General features: G+C 38.9%; 1 protein-coding gene across 1 annotated transcript; it reads right to left on the bottom strand.

Annotated features, from left to right (window-relative positions):
* Window positions 1–584: 584 nt before the first annotated feature.
* On the bottom strand, window positions 585–21,075 carry LOC110572111 (alcohol dehydrogenase E chain). Its single transcript, XM_021680383.1, has 9 exons — window positions 20,947–21,075; window positions 11,483–11,584; window positions 10,857–10,995; window positions 9,476–9,563; window positions 9,160–9,379; window positions 6,716–6,976; window positions 4,753–4,888; window positions 3,782–3,920; window positions 585–609 (listed from the first exon to the last, which is right to left on the bottom strand). Exons 1-9 carry the CDS (start codon window positions 20,962–20,964, stop codon window positions 585–587), a joined length of 1,128 nt encoding a protein of 375 aa, XP_021536058.1. The 5' UTR covers window positions 20,965–21,075.
* Between the last annotated feature and the right edge of the window lie 5,340 nt (window positions 21,076–26,415).

Genomic DNA, 26,415 nt, shown 5'->3' with positions numbered 1-26,415 from the left:
TACATTTCATCAAAAGGAAAATATAGACAGTGGAAATAGAAATAGGAAGAGTTCAAGTACAGTAGCTCATCATGTGTATGTTGGGAGGAATAATATAAAGTATAATGAAGACCTCCTCCCCGAGGTTTCAGTGACTAAGGGTGGCGCAGGTACAAGAAATTCAAGAAGTCAAAGAAATACCTACCTTTCCTCAGTGGGAAAGATGCCATAATTCAACATGAGTAGAATGATTAAGAAGGAAAGTTTATTGGACTCAACTATGCAGCTAAGGATTCACCTAGCTCTCACTTGTATTTTAAACATTGGCTTGAAAAAGGATTTCATATGAATTTTTGTTTCTTTTGGATAGCTCTCATGCATGATTTATTGATTGCATCTCTGAAGAACAGAATGAGTGATGTTGTTTGGTTGCTCGTTTGTCTTGAAAAAGGATTTCATATGAATTTTTGTTTCTTTTGGATAGCTCTCATGCATGATTTATTGATTGCATCTCTGAAGAACAGAATGAGTGATGTTGTTTGGTTGCTCGTTCCAGAAGGTGCAGGAACCAAAAGACTGCTGCAAGTGAAGGCATTTGTATGGTCTCAGAATGTTAGGATGGTGCGGATGCTACAACAGGAAATAAAAGATATATTAATTGTTTTAATGTTCAGATAACCCACACTCTTCCACGTGAGAGTCCAAGGAACATTCACTGCTGTCTCAGTGAAAAGCTATCTGTGGTTCCACTACTTCATTTGCATCCCTGTGCATTCATGTCAAGTAAAGTAGTACAGTGGGTCCCCTTTTGCTGGTTCTTTCTTGTGTGTTCTACTGCCTTGAGCTCAGTCATAACATCCTGAATATGACTGCCATTTAGGCTTCATTATATATGAACATCCTCAAAAAATCACTTTTGAGAGCATGCATATCTGGCATAATAATACAAAACGACAATGGGTAATGACATGTAATAAGTGCTTGCTATTTGTCACATAATCTGTAGATGCTTTTTGTGCATTTTATCATTGAAACCTCAACTGAAACAACCATGCTATCAGGCAGGTCCTAATGTTTCCATTTTAGAGATTAAAAATACTGAGAGAGGGGGTTATAACTTGTTCTAGGTCACATATCTAGTGTGGGGTATGGGAATTTAAACCTCAATATAAAGTTGCACAAATTACAAGATGATAGATAACTTGCTGGAAGGAACCATAATGTAATAAAGACCATCTTGAAGGCTTCATAGAGCTTTGATAAAGAAATGTTGAAGGATTCTTAGAAATATATAATAAAGTTGATTTGTATTCAGAAACTTCATTCTTATGGAGATCAGAAATTTAGCATTTACACTGGAACCAATGGCCTTCCTAAAAACTATCTTCTGATGGATATAAACTTTTAGAAAAAAATGGTCTTTGTACCTTAAAAAAAAAAATATATATACTTATATTTAATAAGGAAAATATATGTAATTTTAGAAACTGAGAGATAGTGTGAAGAAGAAAGTAAAAATTAGGACGCCTGGGTGGCTCAGTCGGTTAAGTGTCTGCCTTCAGCTCAGGGCGGGATCCCAGAGTCCTGGGATCGAGTCCCGCATCGGGCTCCCTGCTTGGCAGGGAACCTGCTTCTCCCCCTGCCTGCCACTCCCCCTGCTTGTGTTCTCTCCCTCTCTCTCTCTCTGACAAATAAATAAAAACAAAATCTTAAAAAAAAAATAAAAATTACCTGTAATCCCACACCTAGAGATAGTGTTAATATTTTCTTGCATTTTGATCAATTTTTTTTCTAGACATATGTCAATTTTTTACTGCTCATATTGAAAACTTGGGGTCACACTGTATATATAAGTTTGTATTCTCAATTCTGTAACCTAAAATTACAATATAAGAATTTCCCAATTTAATGAAATAACTTCTTTTAAATGGCTTCATTGATTTCTAGTACATGGTTGGAATTTATTTAACCACTCCCTTAATGTTGGACTTTAGTATGTTTCCAAGTTTTGATACTATAGACAATAGATGGGCGTGCTTAAATAGATGTGTATTTGATTCTCTGATTATTTCTGTAGAATAGCTTCCCAGAAATGGAATTGCTGGGACAAGGGACCTAGGTTTTTTTTTTAAGGGTTTCTGATGCAAATTAACCAAATTGCTTTCCAGAAAGGATGTAATCTGGTGCTCTCGATAAGATTTGTCAGACAGCCCAGTATAATATGTTATGTGTGTGGGTGCTTAAGAACTTCTATTTAAAGTTGAAAAACTCATGAGAAGTGTGAGATAGCAGAAAAAGTGTGGGTGATGCTCCTAGAAGGTGGGAGTTAGCTACAACTGCCTATTACAAGTTGCACCTCATGTGGAAATGCAGATGACAAAATTCTTTTTAGGTGGTCATTATAGTTAAATGTTAGAGGTAGGAAATGGAATTGGCTTATTTTCCTAATCTTCGAAGAAAATATGAGTTCAGCATTTAAAAGAGCATTCCCCTTTACAACACAGGCTCACCTCACTCTGTTGCTCCTTGCAGATACTGCGTTCTTTTACGAATTGAAGGTTTGTGGCGACCCTGTGTTGAGCAAGTCTGCTGGTACTATTTTTTTCCAACAGCATTTGCTCACTTCCTGTCTCTGGGTCACATTGTAGTAATTCTTACAATATTTCAAACTTTTTCATTCCTGTTATATTTGTTATGGTAACCTGTGATCAGTGATCTTTCCATGCTATTATGTAATTGTTTTGGGGCTATCACGAATGTGCCCATAGAAGATGATGAACTTAATCCATAAATATTGTGTGGATTCTGACTGCCACTGGCCATTCCCCTGTCTCCCTGTCTTTCCTGGGCCTATCACCTGAGACACAACAATACTGAAATTGGGCCAATTAATAACACTACAGTGGTCTCTAAGTGTTCTAGTGAAAGGAAGAACCAATCGATGTAACAAACTTTATTGCTGTCTTATTTTAATAAATTGCCACAGTCACCCCAAACTTGAGCAACCCCCATGCTGATCAGTCAGCAGCCAGCACAACCCTCCACCAGCAAAAAGATTACAACTCACTGAAAGGTCAGATGATGGTTAGCATTATTTAGCAACACAATATTTTTTAATTAAGGTATGTACATTGTTTTTTAGACATACTGCTATTGTCCCTTACTAGACTATAGCATAGTGTAAAAATAACTTTCATAAGCACTGGGAAAGCAAAAACTTCCTTTGACTCACTTTACTGCATATTCGCTTTATTGCAGTGGTCTGGAACCGAATCCACAATATGTCTAAGGTATGCCTATAATTTTTAGTTGTGAAAAGTTCTTTGTAAACTGAAAAAAATAATAATGGTGTTTTTTAATGAAAAAATTAGTGATAGCTGTCTACGAAAAAAAAATCTCAAGGTAGCTCTACCTCCTCCCATAATGAAATAGGTCCTTAATATAAATTTACAGCCATTAATGGTCAACCTTTTTAGGTGGCCAGGCAGAGGCTGCAGTGACTTAGGTTATAATTAAGACTGTGTGACTCTGATTCTTTTTCCTTCCAAGGGTGACTATTCTCTTGTAAATAAAGCTGAGTGGCTCTGATTATTCAGAGTCCCTGTGACCAAAATAATTTGGTTTCAGTAGAACAGGAAGTACAAAGCAACTGTTTTAGTTTCTCACAATACCATCTTAAATGTTCTATATCCAAAGACTGAACTACCAATGGAGAAACAAGGCATTCCAGTATTTTTTTCATTCTTTCACCTTTTTTCTCTATTGACCAATCCCCACCATAAAAAAGAAATTTAATATCTACCTCTTTCCAGAGCGAAGCAGGTCAAATCCTTCATTTATTTTTTCAAAAGGTAAAACATGGGTTATTAATGGATCCAGTGGAAACTTCTTAGCCATAAAATCAGCCACAAGTTTGGGGACAGAATCTTTACTCTTAAAGCCTGAAAGAAAATGACATCATTGTAAGATTCAGCCATGGCTAAGAGGAGAATTGGAGAAGAGAATTTCCAAGCAGAATTTTTTTTTTAAAGATTTTATTTATTTGACAGAGAGAGAGAGAGAGAGGCAGAGAGCAAGTACAAGCAGGGGGAGCAGCAGACAGAGGGAGAGGGAGAATCAGGCTCCCCACTGAGCAAGGAGCCCGATGTGGGGCTCGAACCCAGGACCCTGGGATCATGACCTGAGCCGAAGGCAGATGCTTAATGGACTGAGCCACCCAGGAGCCCCTCCAAGCAGAATTAAGATGAAAGTTTCTAGAAAGTGCTACGTCCCACAGACTACTGTTACTGAGGCTAATAAGAGATAGTGTTTCAATATCCTTTTGCCATGGTTAGACTTTTTTTTTTAATCCACCTAGATAAACTAGAGTCCTTAATTATTAGCTCTCCCATAGAGAAATTATACTATTGGTGCTTATTTCCAAAGTCAAGGAGGAAATTTAGCAATTGCCTAAATTTAGGCGATGAGAGCATACATGAATGACTGCTGTGGATTTCTTGGGTCCTATGAGGTGTTTCAGTGCCTTGTGCCATCATGGGTATAAAAGAAGGGTACGGAAAGATTCTAGTTAGTTTATGGGAACACCAAACAGTGTGTCTTGGGACCTTCTGTGTGCATCAGATCCATAAATGTAGTTGATTTAGAGCCTATAGCCACAAAGGGATTTTAATTTACTTTTAACCATGTTGCTTTTTAAAACCTGGCTTTGTCACTTGTAAAAGGGAAGAACTCCTGAGGTTAATAAGAATTCAGCCATCAAGCCTAACTACGTACCACCAAAAATTGCTCCTTTCCAGGTACGTCCGGTCAGTAGCAACATGGGGTTCATAGAGAGATCTTGTGAATTAGGAGGTACTCCTACAATGACGCTTACACCATACGACTCTTGACAGCAGGACAAGGCAGCCAGCTGGAATAAAATTAATATTTAGCATCATTAAAGTGAATTTTCTGATAGTTCTCACTCATGATACATAGTATCATGCAATATTGATTTAGCTAGATTGTGAGTGTGTGCAGGGAAGAGATAACATCTTTTGTTTCTTTATTCCCCATTGTGCCTAGAATAGTGCTGTGGTTTTAGGAAATGCGCAGAAAATCTCTTTTTAATGAAACCAGTGGATAAATAAATTTGTGTATGCTTAATTCTTCCTTATAAAATAGTAGAGGCAAACATCATTACAAACATATCTATATAAAGTCTGATTCCTCAAGTAAAAGTAGTGTTTTGTCACCACATTGCTCTCAGTCTATGAATTAAGTCATTTTTCATTTATTTATCGCGTAGATATTTTGAACTCAGTACTTTGAACCATGTGTTTTGATGGCAAACAAGATATAAGGTCAATTACATTACTAAAATTGGTCTCTTGATATTCACTTGGAACTTCTGGTCTCCTGGAATTTCAAAAGAAAGCCTTCCCCCTCCAGTCAAGTTTTTGAACATGTTCCATAGTAAGAGAGTTTTTGAGGCCCTCCCCCCACCCAGCAATATATAAGGATTAATCCTTTGATTTTGGAGTATGATGTATAGAAGACCAGGTAACCTCAGAACATGCAGCCGTTGTTCTGAGATATTTGGTATCTTTAAGTGAAGTAACAATCCAATTTCGCAGAAGAAAATAGAGGGAAAACAACAGAAAAAGGGCATAAGGAGAAATGCTACCACCTTGAATAAAGTTGGATTCTCTTGGAACTTCAGTCATCTGAAGTTGGCATATTGTCCCAAGTCAAGGCTACAAAGAGCTTTATTCTTAGGGTGGTGCTCCCTATAACCAGCGCTGCTGAGATTTATTGGAGAACCTCAAAAGGGGGATTCGTTTGTTTCTGGGGACTGTTTCAGTAGGATTCTAGAGAATTCTGGTTAGGTGGAATGTAACTGGAGATGTGTTCCTCATTGTGATTGATGATATTTACAATTATTTGAAAGCAATGTTTTGTATATTTCAAAGGTGTTGTAAACACTGTAAGGTCAGAAACAGTATTGCATATCAATAGCACTAGCTAACATTTATTGAGCTTACCATCTGACAGGTGGCACTGTGCTAAGTATTTTACATGCATTATCTCATGTAATTTATAAACAGTGCTATGAGATATGTATCTCTTAAATTTTTTTGGTGGAAAAATTTGTTGACTTTCTAAAGTATTCAGCCCAACACAGAGATATTGGGTGCTTACTATGTGCCAGGCACTGTGTTGTCTACTGTGGCAGAATGGGGCAGTGTGGTGAATGGTAAAATGCAATATTTTCTGTTAATAAATGATACTGGTCTAAAATTGGCCATGATTCCCTCTGGCCATAGTATGATATATGAAAAGAAATGAAAATTTATTAAAATATAAAAAAAGTTAAAGTGTTAAAACCATTTTTGTTAAGAATGGGGGAAAATCAAACTTGCCAATTTGAAAACAGAATTTATATTATCTATATTTACTTGAGTTTGGATTTTTTTACTAAAAGTTAACAAAGTAAATTTATAATGGCTTAATTAAAAAAAAAGACCCTCTTTCCTCTCTCTAAGGGGAACTATTACTTGAGACAGATTTGCTTAGCTCATGGAATTAAAGATTTCTCATAGGAATAAACTGAATATCCCAGGTAACTGACAGGAGATGGAAAATCACCATTCATAGTTTTTAAAATATTATTTATACATATTATTTATATTCTGATGCCTAAAACTACACTCTGGAATGTAGAAGCAGATATCTCGGGGTATTTCCTGTTACATACCATGGTGTCAAGCCGCCCAATGACTTCAAATGAAAAATCCACACCGCCACCACTCATTTCCTTCAGCACGTCCTGGATGGGTTCCTTGTAGTCCTGAGGGCTGATACACTCAGTGGCACCCACCTCTTTGGCCTTTGCAAATTTGTCTTTGTTGATGTCCACCCCAATGATCCTGGCTGCTCCCGCTGCTTTACAGCCTATGATCACAGACAGGCCGACCCCTCCAAGGCCAAACACCGCACAGGTGGAGCCCTCGGTGACCTGTGTTTGCAGAAAATGCAAAAATGGATTAAATAATGATTATTAGAAAGTGCCTAAGCTGCATAAAATGCCATGCCTTGTCCGTTATGGAGATGCTATTCAAACTCTTAGGTCCAACCTTCTGCCAAATCTCTTTTGGCTTTAGTTGCTTCGTGTTTAAATTAGGGGGGTTGAACTAGATGAGTGGTTCTCAAACTCTGCTGGACATTAGACTCACCTGGGGAGGTTTAAAATATCTCAATGCCCAGGTCACAGCTCGTAACCAATTCCATCAGAATCTCTGTAGGTGGGACCCAGTTCCCAGGTGACTCCAATGGGAAGCCCAGGGTTGGAGCCAGTGGATTGGATGGTCTTTAAGCTCTAAATGCCAGTGACTACCATCTTGAAGAGACTCTAATAGCTCAAATCCATTGACACCCAGCTTTATTATATCACACACAGAAATGCAAGTTTTGGGAAATGAAATAATAAGTGGAAAAGATTACTCTGGGATACTGAAAAATAATCCAATCAAATTCTTAACAATTAGCTCCTTGGTTCATTAACTTTCAGTATCATGACAGTATCACAAGAGCAGAAATTAGCTGTGCAACATAGAAAAGTTATCCTTAGCTTAGAGGAAAGCCTAAGAACAGGGGAAATTTAACAGATAACTAAGATAATACAGCTTGAGACTGCTGTGATCTTGTGGGTCATTATCCCTGCTTTTAAGAATATACTAATAAACAATATGCACTGAAAAATTGGTCTGTATTTTATTAATGGCTGAGATTAATTATTACAAGTGCCCTCAGCTTCTGCTCTGTGTAGGCTCAGTTAGACCACCTGCTCAAACAGATGATGTAATTGCACAAGGGACTAAGCGCTAGAGCCACAGAAATTTGGAAAACAAGTGCTCTCAATTATTTAAATTGGCTAGGGACTGTTAGTAAACCTAAACTGCTATAGTCAGCTTTCATCATGGGTAAAATATTTCTTCTGTCCCAAGTAATCATTCTGTGGGATACAATACCACTTTTTACCTTGTTTAGAAAAATTTGAGACTTGTGATTGTGATTTAAAGGTAAAGGTAATTATGTATCATGGTTTAAGATTCAGTCGGAGTTTGGAGAGAAAAGCTAGTTGCAGCTCTCATACTAACCAGCTGTGAGATTTTGGGCAAATAGCTTTATGTCTTTGGGCCTCCATTTCATAAAATGAAGGAATACTGCTACATTTCCAACCTTTGGGGAAGAGGAGCCTTGAAAGAATTTCTCTTTAAAATCTACCACCTCTGACCTCTGTGTGTATGTGTGTGTGTGTGTGTGTGTGTGTGTGTTCATGGCAGGAGGCGAGATGTAAACAGTGAAATCCCCTAATGACTGGAATAAATGCAAAATGCATTATTGAAGCTTCATTACTTCCCTTATAGGGATCCACAGAGTGGGTGGGTTGGTGACTCTTGGTTTGGAGGTGTACCAGATAAGGCTTCAGAATCTATTGTTGATCCTAATTCTGGGAGTAGAGGATCCATGGACTAGATGCTCCTCAGAGGTGACCCCTTCATTTACTTCTGCTGCCTCAAAAGCTAGCAAAACCTACTATACCTGATGCATGTTGGTGCTTACAATACAATAAATTACTAAATGAGCTCCCAGGTCTAAAACTTAGTAATCACATAAAGAACAAATATAGAAGAATAATTGTTGAAAATTATATCTTTACTTTTTTTTAACTAAGCATCAATAGCTTTTTCATCTGTGACAAACAAATTTTCTAGGAAATGCTCCTCAATTCCTTCTGAAGCCATTTTCCCCAATCATAACCGATATCCTAAATTTTGTAGAGTATATCAGTGTTATTGTGGTAACAGGGTGGAAAGCTACCAGTAAATCTATGAAAAATGATCTCTGATTACTTTGAGAAATTGATGTCCTTTTAGTTCCTGATAGTCTGAGTACAACCGGTTTTTTTTTTAAAGATTTATTTATTTATTTGAGAGAACGAGAATGAGAGAGAGAGAGAGTACATGAGAGGGGGGAGGGTCAGAGGGAGAAGCAGACTCCCTGCCGAGCAGGGAGCCCGATGCGGGACTCGATCCCGGGACTCCAGGATCATGACCTGAGCCAAAGGCAGTCGCTTAACCAACTGAGCCACCCAGGCGCCCGAGTACAACCGGTTTTATCATCCATTGTCATTCCTACCTTGGCAATGTTGATTGCAGACCCATAACCAGTAGAAAATCCACAGCCAATGAGACAGACTTTCTCCAATGGTGAGGCTGCATCAATCTTGGCCACTGCAGTCTCATCCACCACCGTGTACTGGGAGAAGGTGCTGGTGCCGATGAAATGGTAGATGGGCTTTCCTCTGCAGGTGAACCTGGTAGTACCATCCTGCATGATCCCCCAAGGTGTGCTCAGACTGGCCAATACAACACATAGACACACAGGGCATGAAACAGGAACATAACTGATGCACAAATCCATTGGCTGTGTAAAGAGAGTATCAGAAACTTACTCATTTTTCAAGCAGAAGTTGCCTTGTGGGTGTTTACAAACAATGCATTTTCCACACTGGGGAGTAAAGAGTGGAATGACTTTGTCACCTGGAAGGTATAAAACACATTCTTCTTAAATTTCTACCCACGAATTCATAGAGCAAGAACTGGAAGCTTATGTGTATGTGTTAGAGGTGTGTGTCTTTGAAAAATCTCCAAGAGATAGAATTCATTCACCACCATGTCACTGGTCAGTGCCTGCCAGCACCGTTAATGGTTTGGGTTTGTATGTGCCTGAAGATTCCCAAAGAGGAAATACAAATATCGGGAACAACGTGGATTTAAAAGACTGTTGCTCCTGTATTAATAGTTCTCTTTCGTTGTGTGCCTTTTCTCATGGGGGTTTTATACATATCATCTCATAAATCCTTGACAATTAAACCTTAAATATTCTCACTGTAACTGTAAATATAAATGTTAGCTGTGATCAGGCTGCCATCATTCCACCAGATGCCTGGGGGATCCGGTAGTTTGTAATAGTTTGGGACAAAGTAAAAATGAGTATTGGCTTTTCAAAGTGACTGTGCTTTTAGGGTTTTCATTTTGTTTTGTTTTTTAAGGGAAAACTAACAAAAATGGGACAAAGAAGAATTCAAGAAATCCCTCTGTCAACCTCAACAATGAGTTAGGCACTCTCTTTGAGGATAAAAACTGACTTTTGGATGTTTGTAGCTGGCAACTTAATTGGTAAATTATTTTTTCTGCTTTGGTAGAAGGAAAAGTACGTGTGTCATTTATTATTAATCTATTTCTAACTAAAGGAAATATTAAGAGCTGAAACTCAAACCAGATGATTTATTTTATTATTTTCTGTTCACAGGCCAATTAAGTATATGGTAAGGGAGAGGCCACATTTACTGGTAAAGTTCTTCCCACCTAAGAGGAGATCATGTTGATTTAATCATAGCCTCATGGCTTCCATCCTGTGAAATCAGCAAGGAACAGTTTCCATACACTGATTTGGAGGCTCAGGACATAGACTTAATTTTTCTTATTTTGTATCATTTATAGTTCTCTTTGGACCTGACAGAAGACAGTACTCAGCAACACTAAGATGGAAATTATTTGTTTATGAACTCTAACTTTGGCAGGCACTGCATTTATTTTGATCCTTATGTGTCCCTGGGATCTAACCTGGTGCCTGACATCAACAGGCACTTGCTAAAGGAGAGAATTTATGAGTGCATGAATACACACATGTCTGAGTCAGGCAGGGAGGGAAGAAAGGAGGAGACCTATGTTCTAGTCCCAGCTCTGCCATGACCTTCTGCAAGGTCTTTCCAGGCTGGATGATCTTGGGGTCCTGAACTGAGGTACATTCCCTAAGTGTGAATTCTGTACCTGGTTTTACTGTAGTCACCCCTTCTCCAATGCTTTCCACAATGCCGGCTGCCTCATGGCCCAAGATCGTAGGGAGAGGTGTGATGAGCGTTCCACTAACCACGTGATCATCGGAGCGACAGATTCCTGAGGCCACCATCTATAGGGTAAAGGGAGGATGATTAGATTTAGAAAAGATTAGGACCCTTTCCTTTTCCTCATCAAAAATTTGGAATAGTCTGTGAAATAATTGTTTCTGAAATATTTAAGTCTTATTTAATATACAAGAATGTATCCATTTTTATAGAAGTAGAAATTGCAGCTTAGCACTAGGAAAATTGTCACTTAAGTTCTACCATCTGATGCTAATTGATTTTGACATCTTGATGTATATACCTTTGCGCTTTTTTTCCTGTACAAACACCCAAGTTCTTTTTTATTTTATTAGGATTATTGTATATACTCTTTGATTCCTTTTTAAAAATTTGACGATTTGTATTTATATCTTTCTTTGACAATAAATGTAATTCCACTGTTTGGATCACCATATAAAAAGTGTCTCTTAATGGATTTTTGCTTATTTCCATTTTTACCATTTTCTGAATTTTTTAAACCTAAAACCAAATAGAAATGGAAAAATGTTTCACCTTAATACGAACTTCATGGGCCTTAGGGGGTGCAACCTCCACCTCCTCAATGGAAAAGGGTTTCTTTATCTCCCATAGCACAGCTGCTTTGCATTTGATTACCTGGAAATTGAATAGAAAGATGATACCAGTTTTTCCCCACTTTTAAAGTCAGGGAGAGTGACTTTCATTTTTTTATGTGCAACATCTAGCCCCATGTCTGGAACCTAACAAGGGTTCCATAGAAATGAAGAACCTCTGATTTATAAAGAGAATAAAAATACCTTTTAAACAACAGGCAAAGCAATAACATAAGGAAAGAGAAACAGAATTAACTATAATGAAACATTGAGACAAAAGGGAATATATTCTTTTAGGCCATCTTAATGTTGGTTTTTCTTCTCCAAGGGTTGTTTCTTCCTGATATTTCTTTTTTTTTTTTTTAATTTTATTGTGTTATGTTAGTCACCATACAGTACATCATTGGTTTTTGATGTGGTGATCCACGATCCATTGTTTTCGTATAACACCCAGTGCTCCATGCAGTACATGCCCCCCTTAATACCCATGACCGGGCTAACCAATCCCCCCTCCCCTCTCCCCTCTAAAACCCTGTTTGTTTCTCAGAGTTCATAGTCTCTCATGGTTCATCTCTCCCTCCAATTCCGCCCCCCCATTTTTCCCTTCCTTCTCCTAATGTCCTCCATGCTATTCCTTATGTTCCACAAATAAGTGAAACCATATGATAATTGACTTTCTCTGCTTGACTTATTTCACTTAGCATAATCTCCTCCAGTCCCATCCATGTTGATGTAAAAGTTGGGTATTCATCCTTTCTGATGGCTGAGTAATATTCCATTGTATATATGGACCACATCTTCTTTATCCATTCATCTGTTGAAGGGCATCTCGGCTCTTTCCACAGTTTGGCTATTGCGGACATTGCTGCTATGAACATTGGGGTGCATATGGCCCTTCTTTTCACTACATCTGTGTCTTTGGGGTAAATACCCAGGAGTGCAATTTTTGGGTCATAGGGTAGCTCTATATTTAATTTTTTGAGGCACCTCCACACTGTTTTCCAAAGTGGCTATACCAACTTGCATTCCCACCAACAGTGTAAGAGGGTTCCCCTTTCTCCACAACCTCTCCAACATTTGTTGTTTCTTTCCCTGCCCATTTTTGCCATTCTAACTGGTGTAAGGTGGTATCTCAATGTGGTTTTGATTGGGATTTCCCTGATGGCTAATGATGATGAACATTTTTTCATGTGTCTGTTAGCCATTTGTATGTCTTACTTCAGAGAAGTGTCTTTTCATATCTTCTGCCCACTTTTTGACTTGATTATTTGTTTTTTGGGTGTTGAGTTTGAGAAGTTCTTTATAGATCTTAGATACCAGCCCTTTATCTGTAATGTCATTTGCGAATATCTTCTCCCATTCTGTGGGTTGCCTCTTTGTTTTGTTGACTGTTTCCTTCGCTGTGCAGAAGCTTTTTATCTTGATGAAGTCCCAAAAGTTCATTTTTGCTTTTGTTTCACTAGCTTTTGGAGATGTATCTTGAAAGAAGTTGCTGTGGCCGATGTCAAAGAGGTTACTGCCTATGTTCTCCGCTAGGATTTTGATGGATTCCTGTCCACATTGAGGTCTTTCATCCACTTTGAGTTTATCTTTGTGAATGGTGTTAGAGAATGGTTGAGTTTCATTCTTCTGCATGTGGCTGTCCAATTTTCCCAGCACCATTTATTAAAGAAACTGTCTTTTCTCCATTGCACGTTTTTTCCTGCTTTGTCAAAGATTATTTGACCATAGAGTTGAAGGTCCATATCTGGGTTCTCTATTCTGTTCCATTGGTCTATATGTCTGTTTTTGTGCCACTACCATGCTGTCTTGGTGATCACAGCTTTGTAATATAGATTGAAATCGGGCAACATGATGCCCCCAGCTTTGTTTTTCTTTTTCAACATTTCCTTGGCGATTTGGGGTCTTTTCTGGTTCCATACAAATTTTAGGATTGTTTGTTCCAGCATTTTGAAAAATGTCATTGGAATTTTGATCGGGATGGCATTGAAGGTATAGATTGCTCTGGGTAGCAGAGACATTTTAACAATGTTTATTCTTCCGATCCATGAGCAGGGAATATTTTTCATCTTTTTGTGTCTTCTTCAATTTCTTTCATGAGTGTTTTGTAGTTCCTAGAGTATAGATCCTTTACCTCTTTGGTTAGGTTTATTCTGAGGTATCTTATGGTTTTTGGTGCTATTGTAAATGGAATCAATTCTCTAATTTCTCTTTCTACAGTTGCGTTGTTAGTGTATAAGAAAGCAATTGATTTCTGTGCATTGATTTTGTATCCTGCAACGTTCCTTAATTGCTGTATGAGTTCTAGTAATTTGGGGGTGGAGTCTTTTGGGTTTTCCACATAAAGTATCATGTCACCTGTGAAAAGAGAGTTTGACTTCTTTGCCAATTTGAATGCCTTTTATTTCTTTTTGTTGTCTGATTGCTGTTGCTAGGACTTCTAATACTATGTTGAACAATAGTGGCAAGAGTGGGCATCCTTGACGTGTTCCTGATCTTAAGGGAAAGGCTCTCAGCTTTTCCCCATTGAGGGTGATATTCGCTGTGGGTTTTTCATAGATGGATTTTATGAACTTGAGGAATGTTCCCTCTATTCCTATACTCTGAAGAGTTTTAATCAGGAAAGGATGCTGTATTTTGTCAAATGCTTTTTCTGCATCACTTGAGAGGACCATATGGTTCTTCTCCCTCCTCTTGTTAATGTGTTCTATCACATTGATTGATTTGCAAATGTTGAACCAACCTTGCATCCCAGGGATAAATCCCACTTGATCGTGGTGGATGATCCTTTTAATGTATTGTTGGATCCTATTAGCTAGGATTTTGTTGAGGATTTTGGAATCCATATTCATCAGGGATATCGGTCTGAAATTCTCCTTTTTGATGGGGTCTTTGCCTGGTTTGGGGATTAAGGTAATGCTGGCCTCACAGAATGAGTCTGGAAGCTTTCCTTCTGTTTCTATTTTTTGAAACAGCTTCAGTAGAATAGGTATTATTTCCTCTTTGAATATTTGGTAGAATTCCCCAGGGAATCCATCAGATCCTGGACTCTTGTTTTTTGGGAGGTTTTTGATCACTGCTTCAATCTCGTTACTGGTTATTGGCCTATTCAGGTTGTCAATTTCTTCCTGTTTCAGTCTTGGCAGCTTAGAGGTTTCCAGGAAGGCCTCCATTTCATTCAGATTGCTCAGTTTATTGGCATAGAGTTGTTGATAATTTCTAATAATTGTTTCTATTTCCTTGGTGTTAGTCGTGATCTCTCCCCTTTCATTCATAATTTTATTAATTTGGGTCCTTTCTCTTTTCTTTTGGATATCTGGCCAGTGGTTTATAGATCTTATTAATTCTTTCAAGGAACCAACTTCTAGTTTCGTTGATCTGATCTACTGTGTTTCTGGTTTCTAATTCGTTGATCTCTGCTATAATCTTAATTATTTCTCTTCTAATGTGTGGCTTAGGCATTGTTTGTTGCTTTTTCTCTACTTCTTTAAGGTGTAGAGTTAGTTGGTGAATTCGGGATTTTTCTTTTTTGAGTGAGGCTTGGATGGCTATGTATTTCCCACTTAGGACCGCCTTTGCAGTATCCCATAGGTTTTGGACCGATGTGTTTTCATTCTCATTGGTTTCCATGAACTGTTGAAGTTCTTCTTTGATTTCCTAGTTGACCCAAACATTCTTGAGCAGAGTGGTCTTTAGCTTCCAAGTGTTTGAATTTCTGCCAAAGTTTTTCTTGTGATTGCATTCCAGTTTTAAAGCATTGTGGTCTGAGAATATGCAGGGAATAATCTTAATCTTTTGGTATCGTTTGAGACCTGATTTGTGACCCAGTATGTGGTCTATTCTGGAGAAAGTTCCATGTGTGCTTGAGAAGAATGAGTATTCTGTTGTTTCAGGGTGGAATGTTCTGTAAATATCTGTGAGGTCCATCTGGTCCAATGTATCATTCAAAGCTCTTGTTTCCTTGTTGATTTTCTGCTTAGATGATCTGTCCATTGCTGAGAGTGGAGTATTGAGGTCTCCTACAATTAACATATTGTTATCAATATGACTCTTTATTTTGGTTAACAGTTGGCTTATGTAGATGGCTGCTCCCATGTTGGGGATGTAGATACTCACAATTGTTAGATCTTCTTGTTGGATAGACCTTTTAAGAATGATATAGTGTCCTTCTGTGTCTCTTATTACAAACTTTAATTTAAAATCTAATTTGTCTGATAAAAGAATTGCTACCCCAGCTTTCTTTTGAGATCTGCTGGCATGGAAGATGGATCTCCATCCCTTCACTTTCAGTCTGGATGTATCTTTAGGTTCAAAATGAGTCTCTTATAGACAGCACATGGATGGGTCCTGTCTTTTTATCCAATCTGCAACCCTGTGCCGTTTTATGGGAGCGTTTAGGCCATTCACGTTGAGAATGATTATTGAAAGATATGAATGAATTGTCATCATGTTGCCTGTGAAGACCTTGTTTTTATAGATTGTCCCTGTAAATTTCTTTTCTATATCACTCTTGGGGTCTTTCTCCTTTTATAGAACCCCCCCCTTAATATTTCTTGCAGGGCCGGCTTAGGGGTCACATATTCTTTCAGTTTCTGCTGGTCGTGGAAGCTCTGCATCTCTCCATCCATTCTAAATGACAGCCTTGCTGGATAAAGTATTCTTGGCTGCATGTTCTTCTCATTTAGTACCCTGAATATGTCTTTCCAGGCCTTTCTGGCTTGCCAGGTCTCTGTGGATAGGTCTGACGTTATTCTGATGTTCCTCCCTCTGTATGGAAGGAATTTCTTCCCCCCAACTGCCCTTAGGATGGTTTCCTTGGTTCTAAGATTTGCAAGTTTTACTATTACATGCCGGGGTGTTGGCCTGTTTTCCTTGATCTTGGGAGGGGTCCTCTCTGCCTCTAGGATGCGAATGTTTCTTTCATTCCCCAGATTAGGGAAGTTCTCAGCTATGATTTGCTCAAATACATCTTCTAGTCCTCTCTCTCTCTCCACTCCCTCCGGGATTCCAATGATTCTCACATGGGAACGCTTCATGGTGTCACTTATTTCTCTGATTCTATTTTCTGGATTCTGAGTTGTTTTTCCCCGGCCTTCTCTTTTCCCTTTTTATCTATTATATTGTCTTTCAGGTCGCTTATTCGCTCTTCTGCCTCAGTTACTCTAGCTGTTAGATTATCTAGATTGGATTGGATCTCATTGATAGCATTTTTAAGTTCTGCCAATTCAGCTTTTATTTCTGCCCTTAGAGACTCTATGTTGCCATTAATTGATTTCTCCATTCTAGCCATTGTCTTCACAATTGCTAGCCTGAATTCCATCTCCGACATCTTGGTTATATCTGCATCCATTTGTAAATCTGCAGCATAAGTCATAATCTCTGAGTCTTTCCTGTTTTGGGGGTTCCTCCTCCTAGTCATTCTGTTGATGGGTGTTTGAGGGAATGTATAGAGTCCAAATTATTGACCAGAACCCAAGCAAGATGCACTTGTTTTCTTGGGACCTTAGGGTTGCTGGCCTCTTGTTTTCCCAGCCTGTCTTCTGCAGGAGGGGCCTGCCGCGCTGTTACTCAGGTAACCCTGTTTGGGCGGTGTTGCCCTGCCCCCCTGTGGCAGGGAATGGGCTCAGCTGGAATCAGTCTTTGGGGCTTTTGTTCTCTGGCGGCTTTCTCTGGTGGCTTTCCACTTCTCTTCTGCGAGTCAGAGCCTAAGAGACCATTTCCAACCCTCTGCCTCAGAGCAGAGAGACTGCAATCTGTCCTTCGCTGATCTCTCCAGGCCACACCATCTCCGTTTCTGTCCGTGCTGCTATAAACTGCAGCATCCTGGGTTGTGTGTCCCTCCACAGCGCCCCCAGTCCTGCCTCCAGGTCGGGGCACGTCTCTGCCCTTTGTGCTTCTAAAACCGCCAGCTGCTCCCAGTTCGCGTGTGCGACCCTGCCAATCTGGGTTTCTGTCTGGGGGCTGCAGTTCGCAGGTGCGACCCCAGCGCTCCAGGTATCCGCCCCAGGGGCTGCCCTAGAGTCCTTTTCCTGCCACTACTGGTCTGCGAGTCTGTGCCCCATCCTGAGCGCGCGAGGCTGTCGCTCACCGGCGGTGTAGGATCCCCATGGCCAGGCACCCTCCCGCTGCCGCCGTTTATCCTCCGATATCTGCCCGCAGAATCACGGCTCCCCTCTTCCTACCTCAAAACCAACCGCCTAGGATATTGTTTGTAGAGATCCAGATCTTCTTACATCTCAGGCTGGTTTTGTGGGTGCTCAGAGTGGTCTGGTAGATATCCAGCCCAATTCCGGGGACCAGTTGAAATAGGGTCCCCTACTCCTCCACCATCTTTCCCTCCTCCTTCTTCCTGATATTTCTTAATGTGGTCCTTAAATTGATTGTTTACCCACAACTGTTGGCTAGTACATGAAGTTCTAAATCAACATAATTTTGCTGACAGGTATAGTGCTGTTCACATAAAATCTATTGCCCTCTTGCTCAATTCTCTGCTGAAGCCCAAACAATCTAACTTTATGATTTCATTTGCACATTTGCCTCCCTGTCGAGGATGCTTTCTCTTTCTCTATTTGCCTGTTCTCTTCCTTTGACTTTGTTTTCCCTACTGCTTGTGTGTGCTACTTGTTTGCATCACTCATTTGACAGTTAGCTTTGGTAGTGCTGTTTTCATCAAATTTATGTGTAGAAATTCCTTCCAGATTAGATTTGCAACAAAAATTGCAGAAGTTACAGCTGTATACACCCACTCACACATACCCACACATGCACGTATATATTTAAAAATGAGAGAATGGTGTGCTGGAATTTCTAGCTAGCACAGCTTACCCATGAAGGTTCTGAAAAATAAGAAGTTGAAAGCATGTTCTTAGTGCTTGGTAATGTAATATAATACCTGTCTTCTTTGTTGCAAAGCTTATACAGTTAAGGGAGTTTTTCCTCGAAAGAACTGGCATAATTGCAAATACGATAAAAAAAATCTTCAATAGAAATTTATCCTTTTGACAATTCATTTTCATTATTTATATGTCAAATCCTCCCACTTTGCAAGGTTTTTGCTATGATCAATGCCACAAAAATGTGAAAGTTCTTGGAAATAATACACTAATGGTAGATAGATCCTAATTATAGGGTTCTGTTCTGGCCGAGTTACATGCTTGATCTTTAAACCTCACAATGATGCTACCAAGGAAATATTATTGAATTTTTGGTCTTATTTTACAGATAAAAAGATTGAGGCTCAATTGACTCAGTAATTAACTGAGTAATTTTCCCAAAGTCACAAAGCTGGCTGTCCAGAGAATTAAGATCAATCCAACTTAAAAAAAAAAAAATCACCCAACTTTATTTTTTTACTACCCCATGGGTAGTGAAAGATTAACAAAGGTTAAATAATAATAACAGCAACAATAATAATAGCAGTGACTAACATTTATTGAAGTATTTCTATGTACCAGGCACTATTCTAAGTGCTTTACAGTATTAATTTATTAAATTCTCACAACCACCTTATAAAATAGGTATCATTATTATCTCTTAGCATTTGAGGAGAATATAATACAGGAGGGGTAAACAAAAATGGTGTTGTCACAAAGCTAAAAGTGACTGATGTGGCATCCGAAGGGGGAGGATTGTGTTCATTTAGTTTACACTTTTGCTCTCTGACCCTTCTTTTAAGCTGAGTTTTGGCATATTTAATTTTCCTTTTTCCTAACTCTTCTTCATTTGAAATGTAATGCCATTGTAAAGGCCAACCAGTAATGAATGAAAATAAAGAGAGTTGCAAGGAGAAAACTGACGGTTGGCGACCTGTGTGGTTTCCTGCCGATCTTACTGATACAGGAGTGTTGTGTCACAGTGTGTGTAGAAACCTCAGAATCTTTAAGTTATCATAGCAAGATAGTATATTGTGTGATCCACTCCTAACATAACACATGTACTGGAAGGAGTTGCACAGGTTTTTGTAATTGAGTGAACAACATGAATTGCTTATGTTGAATGACCACATGCGTTTCTCTGTCCCTGCGAGCACATTGAACAAATAAACATGAATCCATGGAAGACTTAGAGTCAATTATCTGTGTTCCCAGTGCTATTAAGTGATTCAAACCATATCACTGTTATTATTTTTTTGTAAAAAAAAAAAAGGGAAGATATTCTTCCATAGGATTTCTATGGAAATTTCCTGGATTATGCCACAATAGGACCCTTTTAATTCAGAATTTGCATGTTGATGTTGGCTTGCTTAACCTTGATGATTCTAATGCTTTGAAATCAGTATGCCTTTTTTAAGAGATTTCATAGTAAGCTTTGAAGGATAAAGCCCTCTGAATCAAATTCCTCTCATAGAACTTTTGTCAGATCTAACTACCCTGTGTTCCTAAAAATATGATTACAAAAAATAACATTTAAATTATGGTTTCTTAATATAAAGATAACTTTTTGATTAAAAACATAGAATTTTAGGTTTGCAAATTATTCATGATTGGCCATAGCTCATTATTAATATATTGCACATTAATAAAGGAAGTAAAGACTTTATTAGATACAGATGCTATTCATTCTTTTTTTTTTTTTAAAGATTTTATTTATTTATTTGCGAGAGAGAGAATGAGATAGAGAGAGCATGAGAGGGGGGAGGGTCAGAGGGAGAAGCAGACTCCCCGCTGAGCAGGGAGCCCGATGCGGGACTCGATCCCGGGACTCCAGGATCATGACCTGAGCCGAAGGCAGTCGCTTAACCAACTGAGCCACCCAGGCGCCCCCAGATGCTATTCATTCTTGATAAAGATATTTAGGAATAACTTTTTTTTTTTTAAGAAGTAGAAATTAAATTTAAAGATCACCCAATTCAACAGAAAAAAAACTCCATTGGTTTTTACATGAAGCTTTGCCTAAACCAATTATTAAGACAATTTGAAAATTATTTTTTCCTTTAATTGAACATACAGAGAGACAATGCATAAACAGATGTTTTGCATTATTTCATGAAGGCACTTTTGGTCTCTTGCATGACCTCCACAAGTTACAGCAAATGTTATAGGAAACATTAAATTGCCATTGTATAACCTTTAAAATTAAATTCAGACAGGAAACTCAGCTGTATGAAGAATGAAATTTTTTTAGAAAAAGTGTTGTGAAACTCAACTATAAATGTATTTATACTTCAAAATAGTTTATAAGAAATATGTCCCAGTGTTGTCACAGTCTATAAAACACTCTTAACAGAGGAATAGCCTATTTTCATTGTAATTTAGTAGAATTGCATATTGAAGCATATAGTGTATATTGTATTTCAGTGTATATTGTTTCTAATTTATATGTAAATTTTAAATTATTCATTAATAGTATATTTCTTTGTGTATTATACACTATTTCCCCAAAAGTAAAAAAACTTTTTTTGCTTACTTTTCCTGCTGTGCTCATGATTCCGTTTTGTCTTCAGGCCAGGAGACTAGTGAATTCTTACAGACTCTTTTCTGCTCTAGTACAGAAAGTTGATATATTACACAGATTGTTTGCTTGAGTTAACAACCCTTTACACACACGTGATCTGGTCTTTAAGCCACACCCCTCAGCTTATTCTCCAGTGAAGTCAAATCAGAAAGAAAAGGTCACTGAGCCAGCGTTCAAACCTTGACTTTGTTTGCAATATGCCAATTTCAGTTAATATCTTGATTTCATCAGGTTAAATATTTCCCTACACATAACATTTTAATCTCCCTCTTTTTCCTGGATTCTATATTTCTTATCTCTCAGCCCCACACAGGGTGTTCAGAGTTCTGTTTTCCCATTGTGTGCACTCATCTCCAACTTCTAATCCACATATTGCATTCAGAGAAGAGAATTAAGGAAGCAGCACAATGATGTAGGACAGAGAGTGCTTCGAGCCAGAGGAACATGTTTGATTTAGCATTCTTTTCACAGCGGAGAAGTCACTGCAGTGCAGACAGCTGTCAGTCTCAGCAGAGGTGCTCACCATCTCTGGCATTTCTGCTCTGTGCGACAGAAATCAGCACTGACTGCACACCTCCCCGGTCCAGGCACTCAGCTGGGCACAGTGGGGGGCAGTGATGGATAAGAGGTGGCCTCTGCCTGTGCCAACAGGGAGTTTGGAGCGGTGGTTATGGCATGGCAGACCCCATTGTTGGATTCAGGCAGACCCTATCCTTACCAGCTGTGTGCACTTAACTGTCTTTGGCTTTAGTTTTCTTATTTATAAAATGAGGATGACTAAGATCCTCAAGGAGTTGTCTGAGGAAAACTGAGATCATCCTTTTAAAGCGCTTAACAGGGAGCCTGAAATAGGGCAACCTTCGATGAATATTAGCTACTCACTGAGGTTTCAGTGCTGACAACCTTACCACTTTCTTTTTGTTCTCCAAACACTCTAGGGACTGAATGTTCTTAATGTTCTGTGTGGCTTCAACATGACTTTGGTGCTCTTTCAGCTTTCCAACAATTGTGCAATCAGTGTTCTCTATTAAATCCACTTTGTTTGAAATATAGTTTTCTATTTCCTTAACTGGAAACTGATATAGTTCTTGTCACCAAGAGTGGTCCTGGAAGCATATTCTCAAGTAAACAAAAGTATTTACACAGACTGAGTTGATGTCTTTGTAATGGTCACAGTTTGCTGACATAGAAAGCACTGGAATGAGTATGTTTAAGGAGGTTGAGAAGGAAAATATCCGTAATCATCAACAGAGGAGAAGTCAATAGAAGACTGACAGGGCCCAGTTGCTCTTTTCTATTATAGATTGAATGTAGGCCTGATCTGCAATGTTTTGCACACCTCCGTGTGCCTTCCAGTAGTTTTCCGGAGCACTTGCAAGGTGTTCAAAATATAGTAGCTTTTGAATCCTTATAAAGTCACTAAAATGTTATGCTCAGCCATATACACCTATTTGCACAAGGCTGTGAAATTTGTTTTAGAATTCTCTTTATTTTGTATTCTATGAGTCCTAGAATATAACCAACTCTTTTGTCTCCATCATTTTTCTAGTTTTTGATTTTTTCATTTTCATTTTTACCAAAATTATATATGCCTATATGTATGCATTTTTCTTTTTTTTTTACAAAGCCTCTTAAGAGAAGCAGCAGTATTGACTTTCCTAATTCTTCCTACATTTACTCTTCCCTAGAAGCCACTGCTTTCAACTTTTGAAACTTATTATTTTGTTTTTTATTTCCACATCTCTAAGTTGCATGCCTACATTCCTAACTTGGTTTTTCTTTGGGCATTTCTATTAACTTCCCATTTTGGAGGATGAAAATTTGGGGCAGTCATTACCACAAAAATACTTTACTTCTCTTCTGCTTCCCGAAGGAGTAACAATAATTTATATTATTAGGACTATGTAAATGCTGCTTACAGGTGAGCTGTGTAGTTTGCAATGTTGTTTTTTTTTTTTTTCCCTTTACCCAAACAATCCTGTTTTCCCCTAGGGTTAAATATTGGGTTTTTAATTTTTTAAATTTTTAAAAAGATTTTATTTATTTATTTGACAGAGAGAGAGAGTGCACACAAGCAGGGGGAGTGGCAGGCAGAGGGAGAAGCAGGCTTCCGCTGAGCAGGGAGCCCGACTGGGGACTTGATCCCAGAACTCCAGGATCATGACCTGAGCTGAAGGCAGCCGCTCAACCGACTGAGCCACCCAGGTGCCCCAAATACTGGGTTTTTAAAAAACTAGCTTGGTTTTGTCTTTATACTTACACCAATTCAATGCCCATAGCGTCTCCAGCGGTCTAATTCTCCACTTAAGACAAATAGGTGATCAAGTATCCCACCAATTTTGTCTTGTAGAGAAATCCTGCCTGGAGTCTTGGACTTGCTCCAGAATGGCCTGGGTGTGCTCTGTCTCTGGGGCAACCTGCTGTACTTGATTCCTGGGGCCGCTGTAACAAATGATCACAAACTGAGGGCTTAACACAATGGAGGTTTATTTTCCCCCAGTTCTGGAGCCCCAAGATCTGAAGTCAGTATCACTGGGCTGAAATCAAGCGTCAGCAGAGGTTCCAAGAGAGAATCCATTCCATGCTTTTTCCAGTTTCTGGTGGCTGCCGCATTCCCTGGCTTGTGGCCACACACTCCAACCCTTTCCTTCCCTGCCCCTTCCTTCCTCCTCCTTCACATTGTCTTTGGGAGCTTGTAGCATGTTCTGTTTATCCCCAGTAGCCTGCAGTTTTGCAATGATCTCTTCTGGGTGGGTGTATTTTTATCCGTTTTACTGGCATGCTGTGGCTTTTAAAAAAATGAGGATTAACTTTTCAGTCCTAGAAAATTTACTTAAACTGTTTCATTAATACTCTCTCTTCCTTCCCTCCCCTCCCGCCCTGCCTTGTCTGTTCTTTCATTCATTCTGGAACTCCTCCAATATTGAATGTGTTGATACACTACTGTCATTTTCTCTCTCCGGCCCCTTTTGCCCTTTTTCCATCTCTTCGTGTTTGTGCTCCCTCCAGTTTCAAACCTCCTCTTAAAATGAAGGCAGCATAGGCAGGGCTTGCAGAGCATGCACAGTCCTCCTAGGGGTTGGGGGTACCTGCCAGCCTGGCCCTGGCTCTTCATCTGCAGTTCCAGGGCTGGGGCGAGAGGTGCGCTGGAATCCAAGCCTGGGGTGATGAGCAGCAGGGCACTGGCTCAGAGCACCCTGAGGCCTCCCAGCAATGAAAAATTTGATTTCTAAGATTAAGAACTTCTACTTTGGCTGGTTTGCCCCCAAATTGTCACCTGTGAATTTACGCATCTTATATTCATGGAAACAGGAGCCCTGATTTTTTTTTTTTTGCTTACCATGCCTGTTGGTCTCCTGAGAAACTGTGAATGATATTTCTATGATGACTGATAAGTTCATGGTCCAGCTGAGACCTGTGCTACAGCTTGAACGTGCTAGCTCAATAATAACACATCTCAGTTTGCCAGAGACATTGACTGTTGTCCCAGCGTGATTATTAATAGCTTGCCCCTTGCTTTCAAACGTGTGCTAGTTCAGATGGTTAATTATGGGATCGCCCTACTTACCCTTGAATGTGAGCCAGAACAGAGGCTTGTGGACACCCTGGGTGGGACCCGGATTTAGTCAGCTGCAAAAGGCTTCCTTGGAAGAAAGCAAACTCAGAGTTTCAAGAGTTAGCACTTGTTAATTGCTTACCCAGTAGTTTTGGTAGTTGTGACCTATTTCAGTGATACTGTGACAATTAACTGTAAAGAGTAGTACAGAATATCACTTAGCTAACCTTTACTACTTTGTGAATAATATAAGCTGGTCTAGGATTAGAAAGAGCAAAGGCTAATGTGATTTTTTAAATTTGACAGGCTCATAAGAAAATTACTCTCAGAAGCTGAATTAGAATGAATCGAAGTCTATATTCAATAACTACCTAATATTTAAATATTTAATTTTGTTAGGAAATGATTATTACAAAACCTTAATTAACTAGTCACTGAAAGATCTGAAAGTAGTAACTGTATTGAAGTTTTATTTGTATAAAACTTGCAATAACCTGGAAATAGGCCACTGCATAAGAACAAATAGAATTATTGGAATGAGAAAGTGAAAAGTGCAATAGTTATACTGTAGCTTTAATCAAATTGGTATTTGTAGAAATTAACGGTCATAAAGGTGGACTTGGGTGTTTTTTTCTTTTCTCTCTCTTTTTTCTTTCCTGACTTACAATCCAGAAGACATTCTGTGTGCTGCTAGCATAAACAACAAAGACAGAACTTGTTTATTGGTCTAAACTGCATGCTAAGTGGAAATTAAAAAGAATCCTGGTTTGCACAGTTGTGTGAAAGGTTGTCCAGGTAAGCTCTTTAAGGCATTTACCATGTCAACAAATACAAGAAATTTTCTTTTCAGTGAAGGCAAATCAGAAAAAAAGCAAGATCATTCTTATGTAAGCCTGATGGTTTACTACTTACCTGGAAATCCAGGAATTGTGGTAATCTTGGCCAACTCTCGTTGTCTTAAGGTAGGTCACTGTAGTTTCAAAACAGAATTAATGTTTGTTTACTTTAATGTTAAAAGTAAGTATCTTCGTGGTATGCCTTGTCTGGAATCTAAGTTGCAGGGAGGGGAAGGGAAGAATGCTAAAGAACAACTTTAGGAATAAGTATTTCTCCTGAGTCTAAATTCAGCCCTTGGAAAAGTAGAATCTAGAAGAAAAGCTGAAGTGCAGTATATTCCTTTATCTATAAAAGAGAGTTCAAAGGCACCACCCCTCCGCATCCTGCCCTGCTTAAATAAAAATAGCAGGAAGGGTTTAGAGGAGTTCATGAGCTATTTATATGATACATAGTGCCTTCTCCTCCTACAAGGACATTCCAAAGATTATCACTTAAGCAGTAGGTGATTTTCAGGTCTGAGGGTTCTGGGCCCTTTTGAGCAGTTTTTACTTATCTATTTTAAAATTAACTTTATTGATGTCAAAAAAATGCATCCATTCTAAGTGTATACTCAATGAGTCTTGACCAATTAATAGACCTCTAAATCCACCATAAACAAGCTATGGAACATTTCCATCACCCCCCCAAAGTTCCTCTTATGTCCCTTTACAGTCAATCCACCTACATATAGCCAGCCCAGGCAACCACTGTTGTGCTTTCTGTTAAATAGATTGCTTTGCCTATCCTACAATTTCATATAAATAAAATCATGCCAGTTCACACCCTCTTTTGTGTTTAGCTTCTTCAGTTTTTGAGATGTAAGTATCTTGTGGGTATCAGTAGTTTATTCCTTTTTATTGTTAGACCGTGTCCATTGCATGGATTTACCATAATTTGTTTATCCATTACCAGGTGATGGACATTTCAGTTGTTGCAGTTTTGGCCAATATGAAAATAGCCGCTGTAAACACTTGTGGACAAGTTCTTTT

The sequence above is a fragment of the Neomonachus schauinslandi genome, chromosome 2 (assembly GCF_002201575.2).
Source record: "Neomonachus schauinslandi chromosome 2, ASM220157v2, whole genome shotgun sequence".
In the NCBI taxonomy this organism is placed as follows: Eukaryota; Metazoa; Chordata; class Mammalia; order Carnivora; family Phocidae; genus Neomonachus; species Neomonachus schauinslandi.
The sequence above is the reverse complement of the archived record's forward strand: the minus strand, read 5'-3'. Positions and strand labels throughout refer to the sequence as shown.